The following is a 27480-nucleotide window of genomic DNA, read 5'->3' as shown; positions in this document are numbered from 1 at the left end:
GCAAGTAGCCACCGGTATGAAGGGTTTTCCATTAGCCTGTGGAGAACCAACTGCAGCTCCCACAAAGGAGTGGGGCATCTGACAGGAGGGTATAGCCAGAGAAGTCCTTTTAGAAAACTCTTGGTATCAGGATGAGCAGAAATACAATAACCTTCAATAGGGTCATGGTACGCCCAGATCACTGCCAGACAGTGTTCCCTCTAAGCTGAGTTAGCGTGAGCTAGCTCACAGATTTTTAGCCTCCAGCTCAAACATTTTTGTCTTAACTCAGGAAAAATGGCCCCGGAGCACAATAATTTCTGCAGTAGCTCACATCTTTAATGCCAGTAGCTCACAAAGTAGCCTTTTTGCTCACAAGACTCAGCAGCTTAGAGGGAACATTACTGCCAGATAGACCCTGATGGGAAAAAAGCTTAAACCAGCATCAGCCAAAGACAGAAAGTTGAAAATCAAAGGGAGACCCACCTTGCCGATCGACAGGTAAAACCGTGCCGGAGGCTCCTGGCTCCTATGCCAGCCCTCCGGCGCGATCACCGTCAGTGCTGGGTTGAGGGGGCAGGCCAGCAGCAGCGGGAAGAACCAGCAATCCAGGAAGGAAGGACGGAGGAGGCATTGGCGGCTGCTGCTCTTTCAGCGGCTCGCTGGTCCTTCCCGCTGCTGCAGGCCTGCCCCCTCAACCCGGCACTGACAGTGAGCGCCGTAGGAGCTGGGAGCCTCTGACATGGTTTTGTCTGCGATCAGCTGATCGGCAGGGGGGCACCTTTAAATAGCGCGGCACTTGACCACCTGTTCCAGGGCATTGAAACAGACCTGTAGGGGAAGGGAGGGAGAAGGAGGCTGGGGAGCAGGCAAACCAGGCATTTGCCTTGGGGGGAGGGGGGGAGGCCGAATCCGCACCCCTGCCCTGCCGGTGCCCTAGGCAAATGCCTAGTTCGCCTAGTAGGTGAGCCAGCCCCGGATGAAGCAAAGAAAGGAAGTTCACAGACTGTGGCAGGAAAGATTGTCCAATCATCATGGCAGTCAGAAGAGAACGGGCAGGATACCTGTGCCCACTCCAGTGAGCTTGCATGGTGGGGCTCCTGTGCATGTCACCGGGGAGGGCGCAAAAATCCCTTAGGCTTTGAAGTTTGCTGATTGGGATCGGTGCAGGCACCCTAATCCCAAGGATGTAACGCACAGAGACCATAAAGATCAAGCAGTTATTTAGTACCCGTTGTAAATTATATTTCTATCTCTGTCTCTCTATAATTTACAATGGGTACTAAACAACTGCTTGATCTGTATCCTACATTTCATCAAAGGACAACACAACACATGAGGAGTATAAACTGTTCATTCACCCCCATTTAAAACCATGTAAAATAGTTTAGGCTATTGTGAGCTTCATGGGTGACTAGGAATTTGAACCCGGATATTCCCAGTGCAAGACCAGTACTAACAACTGCACTCTGTAAAGTTATACGTGTTGTGAACTAACATCAGTGACAAGCACTGTGTGACACAGATAACTAAATAACTATCTTTTCTCAGATTTCTCATCCAAAATCCACCTTTTCTATGATGCTTCTGATTTAATCCCTTAGCCCTTTCAATTGAGTTAAAAAAAGTCTAAGCATCTGTTCTCATTGCTTTCTTGCCTTTATTTACTCCTGTCTTCACCCCAACAAGTGAGTGTAACTGAGAAAATACTGTTTTCTTCATTTATGTCCTACCTTTCTCCCTAATTGGGATCCAAAGCACCTTACATCCAGCGCCGGCCCAAGGGTGCGTGGTGCCCTAGGCAGGCGCTCCCTGCCACCACCACCCCCCACAGCACTGCAATGCAGCGTCGTGCTCCGATGCACCCCCTCAGCACTCCACTCGCACTCCACTCGCCTGCCAGCTGTGCCTCCTCCACTGGCCTGCCGCCGCTACCACCACTGCCCGCCCCTCCTTTCCCTTCTCTTCCCATCACCTCCCCCACCCCCCCGCGATCACATTGCAAGCCATACCATGGCCGGAAGGGCCAAGGCAGCGTGCTGTGATCACGAGGAGGGGAGGAGGCAATGGGAAGGAAGGGAAGGGAAAGGAGGGGTGGGAGGCGGTGGTAGCAGCAGCGGGCCAGTGGAGGAGGCATGGCCAGCGGGTGGGCAGTGGGGGGGGTGTGAAGGGAAGGGAAAGGAGGGGTGAGCGGCAGCAGTGGGCCGGCAGAGGAGGCACGGGAGGCAAGCAGCGTAATGGTGGGGTGCGAAGGGAAGGAGCAGGCAGGCACCGCACCAGGGGGGAGACAGGAAGGGAAAGGAGGGTTCCGTGGTGACCACAGTGGAAAAAATTGCCCAGTTTTTTTATGCAACAAACTCTTCTTTCCGCCTGACTGAGAACCCACACTTCATTAATATGGTTCAATCACTGAGACCAGGATACAGTCCACCCAGCAGAGCAGATGTTGCAGGGAAACTGCTGGATAAAGTGTATGATAGAGAAATGGAGCAATGTGCATCAGCTCTGGAGGGTAAAATTTTAACCTGTCTTGATGGGTGGAGTAATGTCCACAATGATCCAGTTGTATGTGCTTGTATAACAACAGAAGAAGGGAAAGTCTTCCTTGCACAAACAACTGATACGTCAGGAAATGCACACACAGCAGAATACTTACAAGAAGTGGCAGCAAAAGCTATAACAACATGCGAACAAAAATTCAGATGTCTAGTATGCAGTTTGGTCACAGACAATGCTGCAAATGTATCCAAGATGAGAAGAAATTTAGAAGAGCAGGAAGGGAATACAAAGCTAATAACATGGTTGCAGTGCTCATTTGCTGCACCTTCTAGCTGAAGACTTCAGTGTTCCAGAAATAAAGACTAATTAGGGTTTGTAGAGTCTTTCGGGATCAAGTGCCGTGTTCTACTGGAGATAGTTTTCCTTCCAGACGTTTCGTTCTCAGCTGCGGAGAACATCCTCAGTGGCGTTGCAGGTCTGAGCGCCTGCTCCGGCTGCAATGCCACTGAGGATGTTCTCCGCAGCTGAGAACGAAACGTCTGGAAGGAAAACTTTCTCCAGTAGAACACGGCACTTGATCCCGAAATACTCTACAAACCCTAATGATGTTACCAGCCGTGAAAACCTGAAATCTTTGATAAAGACTAATGTTGTTGATATTGCTAAATATCCGTAACAATCATTTTGCTGCAGCAGCTCTGAAAAGAATGGGTGGGACCAAGCTAACGCTCCCACAAGATGTTAGATGGAACTCTGTGGTGGACTGTTTTGAGCAGTATATCAAGAACCGGCCTATTCTGATGACAATTTGTGAACACAATCGAGATAAAGTAGATGGCACTGTCACGGCCAAAATCCTCAACATTGGGCTTAAGAGAAATGCTGAACATATGCTGAGCATCCTGAAACCCATTTCTGAAGCTGTTGAAATTTGGAAGGAACTGAGTGAGCACTTAAAAACAGAACTACACACCGACATAACTGAATTACAAGCATTTAAAAAACGAATGGGGCAAGCACTGTCTCCAGCTCATTTTCTGGCAAACATTGTTAATATCCGGTACCAGGGTCAAAACTTAAGTGCTGAGGAAGAGGAGTTAGATATGACATGGGAATCCAGCAATCATCCATCTGTAACGCCAACTTTAATAAACTTCAGCGCTAAGGGGGAACCATTCGAGAAATATATGTTTGCTGAAGATGTTTTAAAGAAAGTCACACCAGTGAACTGGTGGGACTCCCTTAAGCACCTGGATTTAGAGACTATTCAGATAACGATTTCACTTTCAACAGCAGTAGCTTCTTCTGCAGGCGTAAAAAGAATATTATCTTCCTTTGGATTCATTCATTCTAAATTGAGAAATCGTTTGGGACCCAACAAAGCAGGAAAGCTTGGTTTTTTTCCCCCAGATTATAAACAAAGAAGAAGAAGAAGATGAAGAGTGAGCTAAAGAGGACAGTAGTTAAGTTTTTCATGTGTAGGCTGGGCTAACAGATTAAGTTTTTTTTAAATGTATATATATTGTTTAACCACATCAGTTAACAAACATGGATGTTTAAGCAAACATGCTATAATGTTATTGTTTTAATTGAATAAAACTGTTTAAATTATTATTATTAAGGTAATGATTATTTTTCTCCTTCCAATAAAGTACAGCAGAAAAGCTGTCCAAATACGAATGATTAATCTATTAAACTGGAGATAATTCACCTCACAATAATTTCATAATTACCTATCTATAATGTGTTTCTAATAGTATTAAAAATCAATATTTTTATATAACTGTAAAACTAATATGAACAGATGTTATTCTAAAAATGAAATCTTCATCTAATTGTGAATATTAAGGTTATACCAGCAAAAATGAGTACGTAGAATATGATTTAAATCAAGTCTTACTGACTAGTGATTTAAATTGTGATTTAAATAAGAACATCAGAGAAGCCATGTTGGATCAGGCCAATGGCCCATCCAGTCCAACACTCTGTCACACAGTGACCAAAAACAAAAACCCAAGTGCCATCAAGAGGTCCACCAGTGGGGCTAGAAGCCCTTCCACTGTGTCCCCCCGCAAGAACAAGATCTATTTGATTTAAATCAATTGCACCCTGTATACAATATATGTACACTGTAGTTACTAAAAACATACACATTTATTTCACAAAAGTTTTAATTGTACCTTTTTCCCACTAATATTTGTTGAATATTTTATTTATTTCTTATAAAAATTAAACGATGGCCTGCTGGGGTGGGCCCCCTTTGTCTTCTGACAACCAATATTTTTAGACCCAGTCCGCCACTGCTCGTCACCCACGGATCTCATAACTGACCTAGCTCCAGCCAAAAGCCTGCCCCAACAGCCCTCTATGACTCCCACCTGACAGACCCGATGGACTCCAATGCCTCCTTACCTCCGCCTCTCCTGCCAGCCATCCTGACCACTAAGCCTAACAAGGCCTTCCTACGTCAGGACTGCCTCTCTCACTTGCCACTCCAACAAAGCTTCCACCTTCCACTGACGATGCTCCAAAACAGCACTCTTCACTTCTCAATCCACTTCAATGGTATGTTCACCGTTCCTAGACCCCTTCTGTGTCTGGCCAATGGCCAGCAGGTGGGGAGGGCAGGGCTTGACTATGTAAGACCACCAGACTGGGTTGTGGAGTCACCACACTGGGCAGTGGGGGATGCAGAGATCATCGTTGCCCTCCCGTTTACATTGCTTCGACACCTTCTGACTTCCTTCCCTTGATATATATCCTCATGCGCTTCACCAACCATTTCAAACTTCTGTATTAACTGTGGGAGTTAAGACTAAACATTACTTCACAACTCTTGATCTATCCAAATCAATACTGCCTACTCTGAGTAGACAAAACTCCTCAGGGTCCCTGGAGGAAGGCTTTCACATTACCTACCGCTTCATCTTTTGGATTCTCAGGACAGTTATCAGATTTCTATAAATGATTTATCTGACATTTCACTTTACCCTTGACAACTAAATTTTATTACCCTTCTGCTATGTGACCCCTCCATGATTGCTTTCATTGAAATCTGCCTCCGTTCCTGAGGACTGGAAGGTAGCAAATGTCACCCCCATCTTTAAAAAGGGATCCAGAGGAGATCCGGGAAATTACAGGCCAGTCAGTCTGACTTCAATACCGGGAAAGTTGGTAGAAACCATTATCAAGGACAGAATGAGTAGGCACATTGATGAACACGAGTTATTGACGAAGACTCAGCATGGGTTCTGTAAGGGAAGATCTTGCCTCACTAACTTGTTACATTTCTTTGAGGGGGTGAACAAACATGTGGACAAAGGAGACCCGATAGATATTGTTTACCTTGACTTCCAGAAAGCTTTTGATAAAGTTCCTCATCAAAGGCTCCTTAGTAAGCTCGAGAGTCGTGGAGTGAAAGGACAGGTCCTCTTGTGGATCAAAAACTGGCTAATTAATAGGAAGCAGAGAATTAGTATAAATGGGCAGTCTTCGCAGTGGAGGACGTTAAGCAGTGGAGTACCGCAGGGCTCAGTACTGGGTCCCATGCTCTTTAACTTGTTCATAAATGATTTGGAGTTGAGAGTAAGCAGTGAAGTGGCCAAGTCTGCAGATGACACTAAATTGTTCAGGGTGGTGAGAACCAGAGAGGATTGTGAGGAACTCCAAAGGGATCTGTTGAGGCTGGGTGAGTGGGCGTCAACGTGGCAGATGAGGTTCAATGTACCAAGTGCAAAGTAATGCACATTGGGGCCAAGAATCCCAGCTACAAATACAAATTGATGGGGTGTGAACTGGCAGACACTGACCAAGAGAGAGATCTTGGGGTCGTGGTATATAACTCACTGAAAATGTCAAGACAGTGTGCGATTGCAATAAAAAAGGCCAACGCCATGCTGGGAATTATTAGGAAGGGAATTGAAAACACATCAGCCAGTATCATAATGCCCCTGAATAAATAGATGGTGCAGTCTCATTTAGAATAGTGTGTGCAATTCTGGTCACCCCGCCTCAAAAAGAATATTATAGCATTGGAAAAAGTGCAGAAAAGGGCAACTAGAATGATTAAAGGTTTGGAACACTTTCCCTATGAAGAAAGGTTAAAACGCTTGGGGCTCTTTAGCTTGGAGAAATGTCTACTGCGGGGTGACATGATAGAGGTTTACAAGATTATGCATGGGATGGAGAAGGTAGATAAAGAAGTACTTTTCTCCCTTTCTCACAATACAAGAACTCGTGGGCATTCGATGAAATTGATGAGCAGTCAGGTTAGAACGGATAAAAGAAGGTACTTCTTCCCCCAAGAGTGATTAACATGTGGAATTCACTGCCACAGGAGGTGGCAGCAGCTACAAGCATAGTCAGCTTCAAGAGGGGGTTAGATAAAAGTAACATATATAAATTTTTTGGTCACTGTGTGACACAGAGTTTTGGACTGGATGGGCCACTGGCCTGATCTAACATGGCTTTTCTTATGTGACACAGAGTGTTGGACTGGATGGGCCATTGGCCTGATCTAACATGGCTTCTCTTATGCTCTTATGTGACACAGAGTGTTGGACTGGATGGGCCATTGGCCTGATCCAACATGGCTTCTCTTATGTTCTTCTGTGACACAGAGTGTTGGACTGGATGGGCCGTTGGCCTGATCCAACATGGCTTCTCTTATGTTCTTATGTGACACAGAGTGTTGGACTGGATGGGCCATTGGCCTGATCCAACGTGGCTTCTCTTATGTTCTTATGTGACACAGAGTGTTGGACTGGATGGGCCATTGGCCTGATCCAACATGGATCTCTTCTCTTATGTTCTCTCAAAACCTCTTAAAAATCCCTGGGCCAAGAGAGGCTAGACTGAAGACAACTAGAGAGCAAGCCTTTTCAGCAATGGCCCCTCGATGGTGGAATCAACTTCCAGAGATGGTGCAAGCCCTGCGGGACATGAATCAGTTCCGCAGGGCTTGCAAAACCTCTCTGTTTCAACTTGCTTTTGGAACAGAACCTGGCTAAACGGATTTGTAGTTATCCAGCCATTTTGTGCATGACTATGATCTACAGCACTTTATAGCACCTGTTTTATCTATTTAATTAACTATGTAACTGTATTTTAACTGAATTGTATTTAATTTTAACTGAATTGTATTTAAAATTGTTTCGTTACTATTGTATTTTGTATTCTTTTATATTGTGTATCATGGTTTTCCATGTCTGTAAGCCGCACTGAGCCCGCCTTTGGCGGGGGAGGGCGGGATATAAAAATAAATTTATCTTTTCTTATCTTATGTGACACAGAGTGTTGGACTGGATGGGCCACTGGCCTGATCCAACATGGCTTCTCTTATGTTCTTATGTGACACAGAGTGTTGGACTGGATGGGCCACTGGCCTGATCCAACATGGCTTCTCTTATGTTCTTATGTGACACAGAGTGTTGGACTGGAGGGGCCATTGGCCTGATCCAACATGGCTTCTCTTATGTTCTTATGTGACACAGAGTGTTGGACTGGATGGGCCACTGGCCTGATCCAACAGGGCTTCTCTTATGTTCTTATGTGACACAGAGTGTTGGACTGGATGGGCCACTGGCCTGATCCAACAGGGCTTCTCTTATGTTCTTATGTGACACAGAGTGTTGGGCTGGATGGGCCACTGGCCTGATCCAACAAGGCTTCTCTTATGTTCTTATGTGACACAGAGTGTTGGGCTGGATGGGCCACTGGCCTGATCCAACAGGGCTTCTCTTATGTTCTTATGTGACACAGAGTGTTGGACTGGATGGGCCACTGGCCTGATCCAACATGGCTTCTCTTATGTTCTTATGCTAACTTCCCCCATGACAGCCAGCAGCTCCAGGTTGGCAACTTCCTGGAGATTTGAGAGGAAGAGCCTGAAGAGGGTGGGTTTGAGGAGGGGTGGGACCTCAGACAGGCACAATACCATAAACAACACCCTCCAAAACAGTCATTTCCTCCTGGGGAACTGCTGTTGCCAATCTCCAGGTGAGGGCTGCCGGTCACTCAGAATTACAACTTCTCTCAAGACGGCACAGATCAGCTCCCCTTGAGGTTGGGGCGGGGGAGTGAATGCCTTCACTTGAGTGGGTGGGAAGACCACAAGAGTGGGCTGAGCCTCTTTCTAGAGTCCGTTGTATTTTTCTCCACAATAAGCCTTATTCCTAGTGTAAATATAAATTGCCGGGATGATGAAAGGAGCTCTCTAGGGGAGGGAAAGCATGCATTGTAAGACCAAGGGATGCCTGCAGGAAAAGGCTGGTATATTAAAATGGCCCAGGAACAAACTGAGCCGAATGGTCCCTAGGGCACTGACCTGGTCAGTGGCAATCATGATAGGCATTGGCTTTGCTGACTTGTGCCTGAGACAGCCCTGAACTTCAGCTCAGCTTGCTTCTGCTTGCCGGTAGCCCAGCGCAGCAACGTTCCCCGTCCAAAAATTTCCCCAGTAAAGTAGAAGAGTCAGTCTACCCGATTACCTATTCGCATCCACAGAGTTCGACGAACACTGAAGACAAGGCGTAAATAAGGGCAACAATCGCAAAATGCTTCAGGAGACCTTACTAGCAAGTCTTGCAATGCAGATCATTTGACTGCACTGTCAGGTGATTACTTTATGAATGAGCCGTTACAAACCTAACCAAATAACCTTTTGCTTCATACCAAAGCTGCCTCGAGCACTACACTGCTTGAACAGAGTCGCAGTCGACTTGCGGCAACCCCACGGGGTTTTCAAAGTAAGATACTTCATCATCATCATCATCAATCATCATCATCAATTTTATTTATATCCCGCCCTCCCCGCCGAGGCAGGCTCAGGGCGGCTAACAACACAGGTCAATATATACATTGTACAATGTTTAACAATGCTAATTTAACAGTTTAATTAAAATTCTATTAAAATTCTAAAACAGTAAAATTAAGTGCTATTATACAGATGGTGGACTTGCTCAGCAGTCTCTCTCTCAGTCAGTAAAGGCCATTCGGAAAAGAATGGTCTCGCAGGCCCTGCGGAACTGTTCAAAGTCCCCGCAGGGCCCGTGTTTCCTCCGGAAGCTGGTTCCATAGGCGTGGAGCCATAGCAGAGAAGGCCCGAGTAAGGGTACTCTGTAGCTTTACCTTTTTTGGCCCGGGAATTCAGAAGTGGTTCGCCTGCCTCTGCATAACAACTGTAGACTTCTTTGGTGGTCTCTCGTTCAAGTACTAACCAGGGCTGACCATGCTTAGCTTCTCAGACCCAATGAGATCCGGCTAGTCCGGGTTTTCTAGAACAGGGATCGTAAATATATTTATACCTAAATAGAATCGGCTGGCCTGGGGTGCTGTTTTGATGTCCTTTTTTTTAACTTGCAGATTGGGAGACATTAAATGATAATGTCGTATACTTGGTGGGCAGTAGTGGATTAAAGGTTTAAACTCATCAAACAGAAAGTAGCTATGAGGGGGGGGGGGGAAACCCTCTTTCTTCAGCATGCCTGAGACTACAGCACAAATAATTGGTACAGGGCTACCAATATGTAGCAGAAGGACTTTGTTTACATGATGGGTGACACAACTAATGAAGGCCAGACATAACTGTATTCACAGCAAAGCATTTAAAACCATCAGTCTTGAGTTCCTTTGGAGCCATCATGCTCAAACAAAGCCAGGACAAAATTGTAGGGTCACGGATGCCAAGTTCACTAGCAATTTCTAATGCTAGTATGACAAAGGACTACATGGCTCTGCTTCTCCCCTACGTATCTAATGGACTCTACGCCTGGAACAGTGAGCTCTCTCTGCAAGACAGTTACCGGAGTTTCATTTCAGCATATCAGGACATCCAAGCCATTAATTTCTTGGCTTGGAGAGGCTCCATAAGACATGTGAATGACCTACCCCAAACTAGCCTTCATGGATCACTAGCAGTCCTTTCTTTCAAAACACAAATGTTGATGCAATTGTAGGGTCCATTTTTTTGTGTGTGCTCTTCTCTTAAACAAGCATTCATTATTTACCAGCCTGGTTCTACCATTTAGCGCTCTACACCAAGACATGGGTCTTACCAAAGGATCTGAGCAAACATTTCAAGGACCTAGTAGGATTATTTGTGCCTAGCAGAACCTGCTGCAGGGGTCACTCCCATCTCACAAACAGTCAGGAGAAAGACCTCAGTGAGAAGGAGAAATCACTGCTTTATCATAGGAGAGGGACGGTGGCTCAGTAATAGAGCATCTGCTTGGGAAGCAGAAGGTCCCAGGTTCAATCCCCGGCATCTCCAAAAAAAGGGTCCAGGCAAATAGGTGTGAAAAACCTCAGCTTGAGACCCTGGAGAGCCGCTGCCAGTCTGAGAAGACAATACTGACTTTGATGGACCAAGGGTCTGATTCAGTATAAGGCAGCTTCATATGTTCATCAGATCCCCCTCGCCCAGAGCTACATGTCCAATGCCTGCAGGACATTCATTCAGTTCCAGTGCTTTGCACAGTCTGGCCAGCTTTCCAATCACCTTTGTAAGTGCTCCCACAATCTCACCCACACTAAGGAGACAGGAATCTGGAAGGCCTCCAGGCTGCAACCTTTGCCTCCAGATGGGATCAATTCACAGTCAAGTCTTAAGACCAAGTCAATATTAACGAAGATTAGAATCAGTGGATTGGTTCCAGCCAACTTTTCTGCTACATAAGGTCCCTTTGGCCACAAAAAAACTACACTAATCATGAGACCTGCTTGTTCAAAAGTCATGTGGGAATCAATATGAAGCAAAATTAGGTAAGACCGGGGGGGGGGGGGGGACTAGTTGGATTCTACCCCGTGAATGGTTTGATGCAACTCAAGCAGTCATTGCAGATGTCGGGCATCTGAGCAGTGTTCCGTCTAAGCTGCGTTAGTATGAGCTAACTCACAGTTTTTTAGCCCCTAGCTCACACATTTTTGCTGGTTATTACCTTTAAAGCCCTATATGGCCTAGGACCTGCCTACCTTAGGGACCGTCTCTCCCCACATGTTCCCCAGAGAATGCTGAGATCGAGTTCCCAAAACCGGCTTGCAATCCCCGGGGCCAAAGGAGGCCCGACTTAAGTCGACCAGAGACAGGGCCTTTTCAATCACAGCCCCTTGCTGGTGGAACCAGCTACCGGAAGAGGTGAGGGCCCTGCGGGACCTTGGGCAGTTCCGCAGAGCCTGTAAGACAGTCCTCTTCCGGTTGGCATACAACTGATCAGTACTTGAAAATTTCGAATAGAAGGCTGTAGTATGGTACTTTGGTAAATGGCTTTGTTTTACTGTTTTACTGTTTTTACTGGTTTATTGTTTAAACGTTGTAAATTGATGTATTTTAAAAGTTAATCCTATGCTAGAACTTTTGTGTTGTGAGCCGCCCTGAGCCGCTTTGGTGGGAAGGACGGGATATAGACTAAATAAAATGAAAATGAAACATTTTTGTCTTACCTCAGGAAGGATGGCCCCAGAGCAAACTACTTCATGCAGTAGCTCACGGCTTTAAAGCCAGTAGCCCACAAAGCAGAATTGTTGCTCACTGGAGAGCCAGTTTGGTGTAGTGGTTAAAGTGTGTGGACTCTTATCTGGGAGAACCGGGTTTGATTCCCCACTCCTCCGCTTGCACCTGCTGGCATGGCCTTGGGTCAGCCATAGCTCTGGCAGAGGTTGTCCTTGAAAGGGCAGCTGCTGTGTGAGCCCTCTTCAGCCCCACCCACCTCACAGGGTGTCTGTTGTGGGGGAGGAAGGTAAAGGAGATTGTGAGCCGCTCTGAGACTCTTCGGAGTGGAGGGCGGGATATAAATCCAATATCTTCATCTACCTCACAGGGTGTCTGTTGTGGGGGAGGGAGGGAAAGGAGATTGTAGGCCGCTCTGAGACTCTTCGGAGTGGAGGGCGGGATATAAATCCAATATCTTCATCTACCTCACAGGGTGTCTGTTGTGGGGGAGGGAGGGAAAGGAGATTGTGAGCCGCTCTGAGACTCTTCGGAGTGGAGGGCGGGATATAAATCCAATATCTTCATCTACCTCACAGGGTGTCTGTTGTGGGGGAGGAAGGGAAAGGAGATTGTGAGCCGCTCGGAGACTCTTCGGAGTGGAGGGCGGGATATAAATCCAATATCTTCATCTACCTCACAGGGTGTCTGTTGTGGGGGAGGGGGAGGTAAAGGAGATTGTGAGCCGCTCTGAGACTCTTCGGAGTGGAGGGCGGGATATAAATCCAATATCTTCATCTACCTCACAGGGTGTCTGTTGTGGGGGAGGAAGGTAAAGGAGATTGTGAGCCGCTCTGAGACTCTTCGGAGTGGAGGGCGGGATATAAATCCAATATCTTCATCTACCTCACAGGGTGTCTGGGGGGGGGGGAGGTAAAGGAGATTGTGAGCCACTCTGAGACTCTTTGGAGTGGAGGGCGGGATATAAATCCAATATCTTCTTCTTCTTCTTCTTCTACAAGACACCACAGCTTAGAGGAAGCATTGCATGCTCCTTTGCCTCCCCCAACTTTTTCCTGGAGCCCACACTTCTCTAACATCTGCAGCACCACCATTGCCTTAAGGACACAAGTAGCTAAAACATGAAACAAGCAATCGCCACATAAACCATTTGACAAACTCTCCTAGGGCCAGGCTGCCTCATAGGAGGGTCTGGGGCCGGCAGCAGCAATTCCATATAAGGAAAGCCATACCCACATGCCCCAGCTCCCAAACTACACATTATAGGTAAACACACGTAACATTGCTTTAAGAATCACTTTGAAAGGGCTCCGTTGAGATCATAGAAGAAAGGGAGTGTAATGGACATCTAAACTGGTATTACCTGTCCCTGTCCCAAATGCCCCTCCACAAGAAGTATTTCCCCCTCTGAAGAATCTGCTATGCCTTGGGAGGGAGGGGGAGCCAATTTGGAGCAGCAAACTGATGTTGAGGAAAGTGCTAAGTGACTTTGCTGTTCTTAACCATGCCCTCCCTAAAAAGCTACAGCTACACACATCTGTGTGTCCCATGTACTTTTGCCCTTAAAAGAAGGGAGCTTTGCAGCACGGGCTTATGTGTTCACATGAGCTCACAGCACAGATCTCTCTCTGAAGGCAATATGACACATTAAATGTTTGTTCTACAAGACATACAGAAGATTTAATGACTATTGTTGGACCAAATTACGTTTTGATAGCTCTTGTTCACTGGAGCCAAGAATTATCTCCACTACGCTGTTATATAAGTGTCCATTTCCCCTTGACTCCTAAATGAACACAAATACCAGAGGAATTCCAGCAGCAGCAGGAGATTCTCATGATAACTGTGAGAGAGATGCCAAATTAGGAGAAATGTCTATGGACTGGAAACAGATCTTACACCGTTTCCAAACCAGCTTCCCCACCACTGACTGTTCAGACCTCTTGCAGAGAATTAAAATTTTAGACTCTTAGACCACCGCTGTACCAGTAAACATTACAACATGATGGCTAGAGGCCAGTTTATACAATCAGCTGAATCAAAAATAAATATATTAACTTTTAAAAAATCATATAATCATAAATGTACCACAAGGCTCTAATGGGTACAAGTCAGGGTCATGTCTGAACAGTGGGACTTGCTTATTTCATTTTGTTGGTGCAAGTCAACCATTCAGAAATCCCTTCATAACATATGTAGAGCAGCATCTATGGAAAATTCCAGTCATACTTCTTTTTAAAAAGCGAAATTAAACAACTTGTAGAAGACTCCATTAACTGCAAAAAGAAATCTTCAAAGACAGCACACAGATACTTTTCCAGGTGTGACTTTTTTTTTACAGACACTTTTCATGATACAAAACTTGGTCAGCATAAACAAAGGCTTGTCCAGCAATGTGTCAACCGATGGAATCTTTTACCTCATTTCAGTCAGTACTTAAAACAATTATTATCTTCATATTCCTCCACTCTCTTTCTTTGAATGTCATTTCTTATTCAAAAACAGGTTTCATTCTCACGCTGTCCTCCAGACACACACGCTAATCCCCTGCACACCCCAATTCCCTAAACCGTAGGACCACTGCTTTGATTAATCAAAAATAAACATATTAACTTTTTAAAAATCACATCATTTGTAAACATTATCGTTTAGCTCGGCTAAAGGGCCGGAAAAGAAAAATACAGAGTGGAGCGTTCCTCCCATTTTTTCATCTGTGCACCAGTATTTTTCAGGAACTGCCCGGTGCTCCTGCATTGATTCCCACGCTTTATCTCCCTGCCCCATACACTTTCACCTTGCAAGGCAGGAAAGAAGGCAAAATCCACACCCCCAAAGACATACACAACCCTTCAGATGCACCCCGCCAACATCAGCCCACTGGAGAACGGTAAAGCAACAAAAAGGAATGGTCTCCTCTAACTGGTGGGGGGGGGGGAGATCAGGAACAAAAGACAACAGATACTTAGGAGCAATTCCACCAAAAACTGGACCACCACCCCCCCCCCACACACACACACACTAAGATTTTGTCCCTTGTTTGCTGCACGCAGCAGGAAAGGGAGTATTAAGGCCATCCAGTCACAGGCAGGGTCTGAAGGCCTGCAGTCACAAGGGGTTGAGGTTCCGGCTGAGAAGGAAGAGAATCCTGGAAAGACTAGGGGGAGAGTCTCTCCTCCCTCCGCCCCTTGGCGGCTCAGGGCACAGACCCATGGAAAAGTTCAGGGTTTTGTGCCAGCAAAGCGCAGCAGGAGGGGGCAAAGGGAATGTGGATTTGCAAAGCTTCCGCGAGAAGTTGGAAGGGAGGACTGGGCATTTGTTCTGTAAGACTGTGGGGGGAAAACTGGGCCGCAAGGATTAGGGTTGCCAAGTCCAAGTCAAGAACTATCTGGGGACTTTGGGGGCGGAGCCAGGAGCAAGCGCGTGACAAGCACTCACATTTCAAGGGACGGCACACCTTTTCAATGCCTTCCTTCCATGGGAAGTAATGAAGGCTGGGGGCACCTTCTTTGGGGGCTCATAGAGTTGGACCCCCCGGTGCAATCTTTTTGCAACTTGGGGGGGATTTGGGGGAGAGGCACTGGATGCTATACTGAAAATTTGGTGCATCTGCCTCAAAAAACAGCCCCCCCAGAACCCCAGATCCCCGCGGATCAATTCTCCATGATTTTCTATGGGAACAAATCTCCCTAGGGAATCACAGAGTCCCCAGCAGACATTTCCCTCCCCTCCCCCGGCTTTCTGACGACCCTGAAGCGGGGGCAGGGCCTCCAAGCCGGGGGATCCCCTGCCCCCACCTGGGGGTTGGCAACCCTAGCAAGAATAGGGGCGCTGCGAAGCCCCCCAGGGTAAGCAGAGCAGGCGCCGAGGGGGGCCTGACGCTCTTTGCAAAATCTCCAGTTTCTGGAGCCAAAGGGGCGACCTGGGGCCAAGGGAGGGAGTTTGCAAGTGGGGCAACTCCCCAGAGGCGACGCGGCGGGTGCAATGCGAGAGGGGCTCGCGGGGTCCCGGCGGGCCGAGGCGTGGAGAAGCAACCCCAGCCCGGACGCTCCGGCGGCCCGCTTGGTTCCTTACCCAGCCCAGAATCGGGACCAAACTTTCATCCACGCCGCTGCCGCCTCCGCCGGGGAGCCCCGAAGCTGCCGCCGCCTCCTGCCCGCCGGACGGCGCGGGAGCCTCTCCGAAGCGCTTCGCCTGCGCCACGAGCCCCGAGGCGGGCACGGCAGCAGGTGCCCGCCTGCCTCCTCCTCCGCCGCCGGGCCAGCCAAGGCCGTGCCGAGCGCCCTGCGCAGCCGCAGCCGCTGCCGTCACCGCTCGCAGCCCCTAGCGGCGGCCGCCCGCCCGGGCGCGCAACCAGGCTGGCTTCCGAGCGCGCCGAGGGGGTGGCAAGCAGAAGGGCGGCCGGGCAACACCCAGCGGCAAGCCCCGGGCGACGCTCCTAGGCCGGCCCTGGCGCTGCACGCTGCAGGCAGCACCCGCAGGCGCTCGAATGGGCCGGACCGCTTCTGGCCGCCGGTCGGACTTCCCCCCGCGTTGCTGAGTCCCTCCCTGGGGCTGGCAAACGTCCTCGGCGCGGCGAAGTCTAGACTTCAAAGATTTTTTCCTCCTTCTTTTGTTCTTTTGCGGTGAGTTTGTTTTTTCACACGGGGAAAGGTTGAAATGCGAGTTCCTTAGAAGATATGGAGGAAAAGAGTGGAAAATTAAAAGGACATTGGACCATTTTTGATAACGATTAAGTTTTAAAAAGAAGAAGAATATACATTTTTGTCTTAATAGTTAAAGGTACCTTTAAATATTTGCTTTTTAAGTAAATAACATTGGCGGGGGTCAAGTAACGGGGGGGGGGAAGGGTGGGTAGAAAGTAATATATGGGGTAGATAAAAGAAGTTTTTAAAGATGTAAGATAGAATTACCATATGTTACCAATAAAATTGTTTTAATAAAAAAAAAGAAATGTGACTTCCTTAGAAGATATGTAGGAAAAGAGTGGGAAATCAAAGGACATTGGACCATTTTTGATAACGATTAAGTTTTAAAAAGAAGAATATACATTTTTGTCTTAATAGTTAAGGGTACCTTCAAATATTTGCTTTTTAAGTAAGTAACATTGGTGGGGGTCAAGTAACGGGGGGGGGGGTAGAAAGTAATATATGGGGTAGATAAAAGAAGTTTTTAAAGATGTAAGATAGAGATTTATTACCATATGTTACCAATAAAATTGTTTTAATAAAAAAAAAGAGATGTGACTTCCTTAGAAGATATGTAGGAAAAGAATGGAAAATCAAAGGACATTGGACAATTTTTGATAACGATTAAGTTTTAAAAAGAAGAAGAATATAAATGTTTGGCTTAATAGTTAAGGGTACCTTTAAATTTTTGCTTTTTAAGTAAATAACACTGGCGGGGGGGGGGGTCAAGTAACCGGGGGGGAGGGGTGGGTAGAAAGTAATATATGGGGTAGATAAAAGAAGTTTTTAAAGATGTAAGCTAGAGATTTATTACCATATGTTACCAATAAAATTGTTTTAATAAAAAAAAGAAATGTGACTTCCTCACTTGCAGTCGGAAATGCTACAGGCCGTTTATACCGCCTCAAAAACTCGACACTTCCTTCACCTGCGATTTGGGCTTGGTTGATGCGCCGCATGCCTTTTAATCTAACCCACAGATAAAAAGAGGACGTTTGCATGCATCTGTGTATGAATAAAACAAGAGCGTTGAAACAATAAAAAAAACCCCATTTCTTTGTTGCTAAGCAGCGTGTGCACAGCATTCGTCTCAGAGACGTCTCCTCCTATGAGACAATGCCTCTTCAAAGAGCATAACTACAGGTTATGTCCCCCCCACCCCCGCCAGGGTCCAGTAATGAGACCTATGGCAAATTCTGTGCTGGAAAATCAGTTCCCAGATGCACAGGGCCAGATTCAGATTACCATTGACACCAAGACTGTGGCAACCTGGGTGAGGCTATCTGCTTGCACCCCTCCCCCAGACTGTTCAGCTTCCCTCCCCTTTCAGCGGGCCTGGCCCTCCCACCAACGACCCCACTCCACTGGTGAATGGGGAACCGTTGGAGCCCCGTCCCCTAAATACCCCCACCCTCCCTCTCTTCCTCACCACCATATGAACGTGTGATGTTGCAAGCCAAGAATAAAACTCTAAATTACCCCACCTGAAGCTGGCAACCCTACAGTCAGTGACTGAAATCCAAGCAATGCATAAATGTGGCTTAGTTAATACATTACCACTTAGTTAAAAGAATGAAGCACAATCTCTGGACTCAAAGACGAGCTGGAGATCGAGGGCTGCTCGGTTACACTTTCTCTTCGGTTAATGTCCTTCACCTCCCTGAGTAAGCAGCAAGCAATCACTTTCTTGATATCCCTGTTTTCCCTCTGGGCATGTCTGCTGCTGGATGGCATGGAGCAGTGGCAGCACGAGGGGGCAGAATCAGCACCATTGCAATGCAACCACTCACCCCCGTCCCCTGGCAGGCTAAGTGCCAAAAGGAAACTGGCAGCTGCCACAGCCCCCCTCGTAGTCAGTGAAGGGGGTGGGGGAGAGACTCTGCTCCTCATACAACTGTGGGAAATCATTGACTGGCTGGGATTCAGTCACAGTATTGACCTAAGAGCTTGCTGGTGGGGGGGCGGGGGAGACCCTGTGCCATTTCTCCTCTCCTCCCCAACCTTGTTTCAGCTCCTAGAATGCAGGGAAGCTGTTGGTCTTAAGGCGCCACTGGATTCAAACGTTGTTTTGCGTGCACAGGAAAGCTGGTACCGTGAAGAATTTGTTAGACTTAAAGGTGTCGCCGGCCTCCAATTTTGTTCTGTTCCTTAAAACCAACAGAGTGACAAACTGAATCAGTTTGTTTTCAGCACCAGCAGCGGCGTCACTAGGGCGGGGCCAAGGGGGCCATTGGCCCTCCCCCAGAGCATTCTCATTGGCCCCAGGCACTGACCCATGACCCCCCCCCCAACAGGAAGGGGCTGGCCCTGGGACTAGAACGCTGCTGCTGTGTGTGGGCTGGCCGGGATTCTGAAACGGGGGCCGCGCTGCCGCCGGCTCAGCTAAAAGCGTGTGGGTGAGTGGGGGAAACTTAAATGCTGCAAAACTGGTATCTTGGATTACGGGGGCTGGTCATGTGACCAGAGGGTGGATGAGGGAGGGGCCATGTGAAGTGGGCGGGGTTGTGTGCGGAGGGGGTGACGCAGCCCTCCAAAAGGGGTGATGCCCAATGGAGGGGGGGGCGTCTTGAATCAGTTACACCCCAGGGTGCAACCCACCCTAGTGACACCTCTGAGCACCAGCCAGCGTGTCCAGGAGGGGTGTGTACGCAGGCACAAAGAGCACCTTCCATATTCCACTCGGCAAGGGGCCGAGCCAGGTCTGGGATGGGTGGGTCTCTATTGCCTTCCCATGGCATGCCCCCTTGGAAAGCCTCTGCAAAGAGAAAGGCCATGAAACCCCACCCCCTTCCGGAACAACTCATCGGAGCAGCCGTCCCAGCAGGATCAAGCTCCTCCTAGGCCTGAGCACGGAAAAAGGAGTGACAGGCTCAGAGAAGGGCTAGCGGCAGGTGGTGCGCTCAGGACTTTGGCTTTGCAGTGAGAAGTTTCCTCCCTCCAAGGGGCAAGCAACCCCGTCTCTGAGCTGCTGCCCCAGCTCGCCATGCCTCTGATGACAAATGCCATCACCTCCCCAGCGGCACCTCTGGCAACTAGGTGCCGGGGTTCAGGGCTTGTGCTCCAGCCCATGCTGGGGCTTTCCTGGGTGGGTCTCAGTGCAGCCACCCACCTCTGTGGGGTGGAGAGGGATGCAGAGGGGCGTGCCAAATCTGGCTTGCTTGGCATCTGAGAATGAGACCCGAACAGCAGCAACTCTGAGACCTTGAAAGGGCAGCTGCTGTGACAGCCCTCTCAGCCTCACCCACCTCACAGAGTGTCTGTTGTGGGGGGAGAAGATATAGGAGATTGTAAGCCGCTCTGAGTCTCTGATTCAGAGAGAAGGGCAGGGTATGAATCTGCAGTCGTCTTCTTCTAAATACTATACCAATATGTTGTTCTCTTGAAGACCTCCAACAAGGGAGACACATTCTCTGGAAAACTTTTCCATTTCTGAATTGCTCTTACTGCTGCAGTTTCTCCTAATATTTTACCCTCCTATATCTCATCCCATTAGACTTAGGCTATCATACCCTAATATTATTCTCCTTATATTTTGTGTTTTGCAATCTACCTGTATATCTGATTCAAACAATGGCAATGGAAAAAGTGGACTATAAATAATGTAAATAAATAAATATGAATAACTGCCCCAGCTGCACTATGCCGGGACTCCCGCTGGCGCCGCCCACCTCCACCCTGGGCTGACACAGAACCCCTGAACTGCCCACGGGCCCTCGGACCCACCCCACACCCCCGGCCCAAGCAAGCAGCTGCCCTAGCCACCCCTGCTTTCCTGGGGGGCGAGGGAGACACTGCCCACCGACGCCGCGACTGGGAGACATCGCCCAGACCATCGGGCCCGAACTCGGGTGCAACGGCAGCTGGCCTTCCCCAGGGCCCCACGGCCTGGCGGGCATGAGGGGGCGTTGGCCCGAACCACAGGGCCTGCTGCACAATGCCCTGAGGGACATCTCGCCCCCACCAGCCCCAGCAGCCACAGGAGAGGGAGAGAGCTGCTGGGTGTCATTGCTTAAGACAGGGGGCGGGGCCTGGAAGAGGGCCACTGGGGAGGAGTCATGGGCACTGGGAGGGGAATAAAAGGGAGGAAGGGCGCCCAGTGGGGAGTTCGGTGATGACCTATGGTGCAGAGTGGAAGCCAGCTGAGTCGAGCACAAACATAGAAAGAGGACAAGTGCAGACAAGGCAAGTACAGCCAAAAGGGGCGACGGGAGACGGTAATCTGGCCCAGCACCTTCCTCTGAGACCTCCCGGCTGCCCAGGGGCAGGGCCCTGGGGTCCACAGGGCGACGGCTCAAGGGGCAGGGCCCCCGGACAAGGCAGGGCCCCACAATAACATAAATTTGAGTATGGATCAAAATCTGCACAGTGGGGCCATGCACATATGGGGAGGACATTTTTCTACAAACCTGTGGGAAACCCCAGGTTGTAAAGAAAATGTTAAATGTAAAAAAAAAAAAAAAAGGAAGACAATTGGAGATTAAAATCTTCAAAATTATAACAGCTTTTTAAAGTGCCATTGAGATCTCACTAGATTTTGTGTGACATCTTGGCGACTCCCAACCAACATTACTGAGGCTTCCAAGCCAAGCCTTGGTTAATGCCATTGTGTACATGGGTGGGGATAAAGAGTAAAAAAATAAGAAATTAAAACCAAAAAAGCAAGAGGAAAGTAGGCAAGGGAGGTAAAGTTGGAGGAGAAGGAGCAAAAAAAAAAAAAAAAAGACGCCAAAGATGGGGAAGGGAAACAGGAAAAGGGAAGAAGAAAAGACCAGCCAACTTTACTAGGTGGGGAAACAAAAAAATAGGAAAGTGTGTATAAATGGAGAAAAGGGGGGCTGCCTGAGGAAAGAAAGCTGAAGAAGGGTGGAGAGAAAAAAAGTACGTGGGGGAGGAAAAAACAATAAGCAAGACAAAAAGAGGAAATTTGGAAAGAGGAAAGTCTTCAGGGTTCCCACACTTGCATTGTGTATATTTATTATAACATATTCATAGAATTTTGAATATATGAGCTTGATTATTTGGCATCATATCCTACTATATCCTACATTTTAAGCTGCGCCTTGCCAAAGGCTGAGCACATCTCACAGAGGTCTGGGAGGAGCAGAGCAGAGCAGCTCTGATAGCTGAGACAGCTGGAGAAATTGCTGAGAATTTCTGAGTTTTGAAGGACTACATTCTAAGGTTTGTGGGGCTGCCTAAAATTCTAAGGTGTGATAGCTGGGGAACTGCTCTTTGTTTGGTTGACTGCTCTTTGTTTGGTTGACTGCCTTAAGGGTGAAAGAGATTGAGAGTGATTGCTGCTGATTGAGAGTGATTGCTGAGGAGTGCCCTGCTCCACCTCTTTGCATTTTAAGCTGCGCCTTGCCAAAGGCGCGAGCCTTTGGCGCGAGCCGAAGGGCGAGAGCTAAAGGGCTCTTGGCCTGTGGCTCTTCGCCTAGGGGCTCTCTAAGGAGCAGGAACCCAGATCCCTGGCTTCCTTGTTCTCCAAATAAGGTAAGTTCCCAATAAGGTAAGTTTAGGTAAGTTGACCCGCCAGAAGGGGAGCCACTTAAACAGCATTTAAAGAGGCCTGTATATTTTAATATATATATATATACAATGAAGATAGAATGCCAGCAGGGGGTTGGGGGCTTTCCAGTGTTTTGCACTGAGTGTCACATGTATGACTATCTGCCCAAAGGACAGAAGTCTTGGGTGTGTGCTCGATGCAAGGAGCTCCTGGTCCTCAGGGAACGAGTTCGTACCCTTGAGGCCGAGGTGACTGCCCTGGAGAAGCAGAGACGGTCAGTTAGGCACTTGGGGAAGACTCTCGGGGGCGTATTAGATGAGCCCCGCTCTGAACGTAGCAGCCCCGTTGCTGCCAGAGAGCGTGAGGGTCGAGAGGGAACAGGGCACCGTGCTGAGGATAAGGGGAATGCGCCCTCAGAAGGGACCTCTTCTTCGGTCGGTGAGCGGGAATCCTTTCGCGCCAAGGAACCATCCCTGAGCAGGGGGAGAGGGGGGGTATTGGTAGTTGGTGATTCGATCATTAGGCAAGTAGACAGCCGGGTGGCGAAACCGCGTACTGACCGTATGGTGACTTGCCTGCCTGGTGCGAAGGTAGCGGACATTACGCGTGTAGTAGATAGACTGATAGACAGTGCTGGGGAGGAGCCTGTGGTCGTGGTGCATGTTGGCACCAACGATGTGGGGAAATGCAGTCATGAGGTCCTGGAGGAAAAATTTAGGCTGCTAGGCGGGAGACTTAAGGCCAGGACCTCCAAGGTAGCCTTCTCGGAAGTGCTACCTGTTCCACGTGCAGGGCAGGAGAGACAGGCACAAATTAGAAGTCTCAATGTGTGGATGAGACGATGGTGTAAGGAGGAAGGGTTTAAGTTTGTTAGGCACTGGGATGCTTTCTGGAACAAGCGGGAGCTGTACAAAAGAGACGGTCTCCACTTGTCCCCGGATGGAACCAGGCTGCTGGCGCTTAAAATCAAAAAGGTGGCAGAGCAGTTTTTAAACTAAATCTTGGGGGAAAGCCGACAGGAGATGAAATGTCTCTGGTTCGGGAGGACTCGTCTCAAAGAGATGAAGGGTTAGCTGCTATTTTTCTACCGGGTAACGGACCGGAGTTGTCCACTGTGAAGGTGACAAACAATATGGACTGTCTGCCAGTGTCTCGAGGCGGCAGGAGGAAGGTGGCGGGCCTAGCTCGCCTGGGAAATTATAGATGTTTGTATGCAAATGCTAGAAGTGTTCAAAGTAAAATTGGTGAATTGGAATGTTTAGTGCTGGGAGAAAACATAGACATTGTGGGAATTTCAGAAACTTGGTGGAATGAGGAGAATCAGTGGGACACGGTGATTCCTGGATATAAGCTATATCGGAAGGATAGGGAGGGAAGGGTTGGAGGTGGGGTGGCTCTGTATGTCAGAGAGGATATACGGTCCAGTAAGGCTGAGATCAGAGAATTAGATTCCCTTTTAGAAATGCTTTGGGTTGAAATAGAGGGCCCAAAAGGAAATTTAACTATGGGAGTTTGTTATCGCCCACCAAATCAAAAGAGAGAGGACGATTATAATATGATGGAAGGCTTAAAGATAGCGGCTAAACGTAAAAACTGTGTTGTAATAGGTGATTTTAACTACCCGCAGATTGATTGGGTCAATATGTGTTCTGGTCGAGAGAAAGAGATTGAGTTTCTTGATGCTCTCAATGACTGTGCTATGGAGCAGATGGTCTCAGAACCTACCAGGGGTGGGGCGATCCTGGATTTGGTCCTAAGTAATGCCCAAGACTTGGTGAGAGATGTAAAAGTGATTGCGCCGCTTGGGAGCAGTGACCATAATGTTATTGATTTCACCGTTTGTATAAATAGGGAGTTGTCCAAAAAGACCACCACAACCACGTTTAACTTTAAAAGGGGTAAATACACTGAGATGAGGAGGCATGTGAGGAAGAAACTGAAAGGAAAGGTACATACGGTCAAAACCCTTGAGAAAGCTTGGACGCTATTTAAAACTATAATCCTAGAAGCTCAGATAAAATACATACCACAAGTTAGGAAAGGCACAAACAGGCATAAGAAAAGGCCTGCGTGGTTAACAAATAAAGTAATGGAAGCTGTAAAAGGTAAGAAGGACTCCTTTAAGCGGTGGAAAACCAGTCCAAGTGAGATTAGTAAAAGGGAACACAGGCTGTGGCAAATCAAATGCAAGACTGTGATCAGGCAGGCAAAAAGGGACTATGAGGAGCATATTGCAAAAAACATAAAGACCAACAATAAAACTTTCTTCAAATATATTAGAAGTAGGAAACCAGCCAGGGAGGCAGTGGGGCCCTTGGATGACCATGGGGTAAAAGGATTACTGAAGGAGGATAGGGAAATGGCTGAAAAGCTAAATGAATTTTTTGCCTCCGTCTTCACTGTAGAAGACGAGAACTTTTTGCCCGCCCCAGAACCACTAATTTTGGAAGGGGTGTTGAAAGACCTGAGTCAGATTGAGGTGACAAATGAGGAGGTCCTACAACTGATAGACAAATTAAAAACTAATAAGTCACCGGGTCCGGATGGCATACATCCGAGAGTTCTGAAGGAACTCAAAGTTGAACTTGTGGATCTTCTAACAAAAATCTGTAATCTTTCATTGAAATCTGCCTCCATTCCTGAGGACTGGAAGGTAGCAAATGTCACCCCCATCTTTAAAAAAGGTTCCAGAGGAGATCCGGGAAACTACAGGCCAGTCAGTCTGACTTCAATACCGGGAAAGTTGGTAGAAACCATTATCAAGGACAGAATGAGTAGGCACATTGATGAACACGGGTTATTGAGGAAGACTCAGCATGGGTTCTGCAAGGGAAGATCTTGCCTCACTAACCTGTTGCATTTCTTTGAGGGGGTGAACAAACATGTGGACAAAGGAGACCCGATAGATGTTGTTTACCTTGACTTCCAGAAAGCTTTTGATAAAGTTCCTCATCAAAGGCTCCTTAGAAAGCTTGAGAATCATGGAGTAAAAGGACAGGTCCTCTTGTGGATCAAAAACTGGCTGAGTAATAGGAAGCAGAGAGTGAGTATAAATGGGCAGTCTTCGCAGTGGAGGACGGTAAGCAGTGGGGTGCCGCAGGGCTCGGTACTGGGTCCCATGCTTTTTAACTTGTTCATAAATGATTTAGAGTTCGGAGTGAGCAGTGAAGTGGCCAAGTTTGCGGATGACACTAAATTGTTCAGGGTGGTGAGAACCAGAGAGGATTGTGAGGAACTCCAAAGGGATCTGTTGAGGCTGGGTGAGTGGGCGTCAACGTGGCAGATGCGGTTCAATGTGGCCAAGTGCAAAGTAATGCACATTGGGGCTAAGAATCCCAGCTACAAATACAAGTTGATGGGGTGTGAACTGGCAGAGACTGATCAAGAGAGAGATCTTGGGGTCATGATAGATAACTCACTGAAAGTGTCAAGACAGTGTGCGTTTGCAATAAAAAAGGCCAATGCCATGCTGGGAATTATTAGGAAGGGAATTGAAAACAAATCAGCCAGTATCATAATGCCCCTGTATAAATCGATGGTGCGGTCTCATTTGGAGTACTGTGTGCAGTTCTGGTCGCCGCACCTCAAAAAGGATATTATAGCTTTAGAGAAGGTGCAGAGAAGGGCAACTAGAATGATTAAAGGGCTGGAGCACTTTCCCTATGAAGAAAGGTTGAAACGCTTGGGACTCTTTAGCTTGGAGAAACGTCGACTGCGGGGTGACATGATAGAGGTTTACAAGATAATGCATGGAATGGAGAAAGTAGAGAAAGAAGTACTTTTCTCCCTTTCTCACAATACAAGAACTCGTGGGCATTCGATGAAATTGCTGAGCAGACAGGTTAAGACGGATAAAAGGAAGTACTTCTTCACCCAAAGGGTGATTAACATGTGGAATTCACTGCCACAGGAGGTGGTGGCGGCCACAAGTATAGCCACCTTCAAGAGGGGTTTAGATAAAAATATGGAGCACAGGTCCATCAGTGGCTATTAGCCACAGTGTATGGAGCACAGGTCCATCAGTGGCTATTAGCCACAGTGTATGGAGCACAGGTCCATCAGTGGCTATTAGCCACAGTGTATGTGTGTATATAACATTTTTTGCCACTGTGTGACACAGAGTGTTGGACTTGATGGGCCGTTGGCCTGATCCAACATGGCTTCTCTTATGTTCTTATGTTCTTACTATCATTATGTTATCATGTATTATTTATGTCCAATAAATCAAGTTGCATTTTCTTATTTCTTGCACATTCTACTTAGCAATGCAGACTATAATTGGCTGCATTCCTTTTTTACACATGTCCATTTCTTTCACAGTTTTGGGTCAACTGAATTTGATATGGGACACGAAGAATCTAAGCCAGGGGTGTCAAACGTCCAGCCCACGGATATACCATCCCCCCACTTCCCCCCCCCTCCAAGGAGGGACTGGGGCACAGAGACTAATGCTGCTCTGCTGGGCAGTGAAGACTGGAGGGGCCCAAGGCCCAGAAAGCAACTGCCCAGACACGGTTTTGTCTTACTCTCTGGGCAGCCGTGAGAACAACTTTTCGCCCTGCTTCCTCTCCTCGCCCCCTTCTCGACCCGCCTGCCTCTTCCCTGCCCCGTACCTCTCTGTTTACGTGAAGCTTTGAGTCCTCCGGCATTAAAGAAGAGGTTTACTTGCAGATATGAGCGGGCTCTGCTACTTCCTCCCCTCTCTCCTCCACCTCTTTCCCCCCTCAGGGTCTGTGTGTGTGTCTGAGAGCAAGAGAAAGAGGAGCTAAGGCATCGGATACTATGCTGGAAATTTGGTGCCACTACCAAAAAACACCCCACCAGAGCCCCAGATACCTGCAGATCTTGACTCACTAACCTGTTAGAGTTCTCTGAGGGGGTGAACAAACATGGACAAAGGGGACCCAGTAGATGTTGTTTACCTTGACTCCCAGCAAGATTTTAATAAAGTTCCTCATCAAAGGCTCCTTAGTAAGCTCGAGAGTCAAGGAGTAAAAGGACAAGTGCTCTTGTGGATCAAATCTGGCTAATTAATAGGAAGCAGAGAGTGACTATAAATGGACAATTTTCACAGTGGAAGATGGTAAGCAGTGAGGTACTGCAGGGCTCAGTACTGGGTCCCATGCTCTTTAACTTGTTCATTAATGATTTGGAGTTGGGAGTAAGCAGTGATGTGGCTAAGTTTGCAGATGACACTAAATTGTTCAGGGTGGTGAGAACCAGAGAGGATTGTGAGGAACTCCAAAGGGATCTGTTGAGGTTGGGTGATAGGGTGTCAACGTAGGAGACGAGGTTCAATGTGGCCAAGTGCAAAGTAATGCACATTGGGGCCAAAAATCTTAGCTATAAATACAAGTTGATGG

At 47.7% G+C, this 27480-nt stretch overlaps 1 protein-coding gene across 1 annotated transcript in view; it reads right to left on the bottom strand.

The window, feature by feature from the left end:
• The window catches only part of GRAMD4 (GRAM domain containing 4), a 158449-nt gene extending 142423 nt beyond the window's left edge, over nucleotides 1–16026 (bottom strand). The window contains exon 1 of the mRNA XM_060244771.1: nucleotides 15995–16026. Coding sequence (XP_060100754.1) covers nucleotides 15995–16023 — 29 coding nt within the window. The 5' untranslated portion in view covers nucleotides 16024–16026. The remainder of the gene's footprint in view (nucleotides 1–15994) is intronic.
• Nucleotides 16027–27480: the final 11454 nt, after the last annotated feature.

This window comes from Heteronotia binoei, chromosome 8 (assembly GCF_032191835.1).
Source record: "Heteronotia binoei isolate CCM8104 ecotype False Entrance Well chromosome 8, APGP_CSIRO_Hbin_v1, whole genome shotgun sequence".
Lineage (NCBI taxonomy): Eukaryota > Metazoa > Chordata > Lepidosauria > Squamata > Gekkonidae > Heteronotia > Heteronotia binoei.
This window is presented reverse-complemented; position numbering and strand designations above follow the sequence as displayed.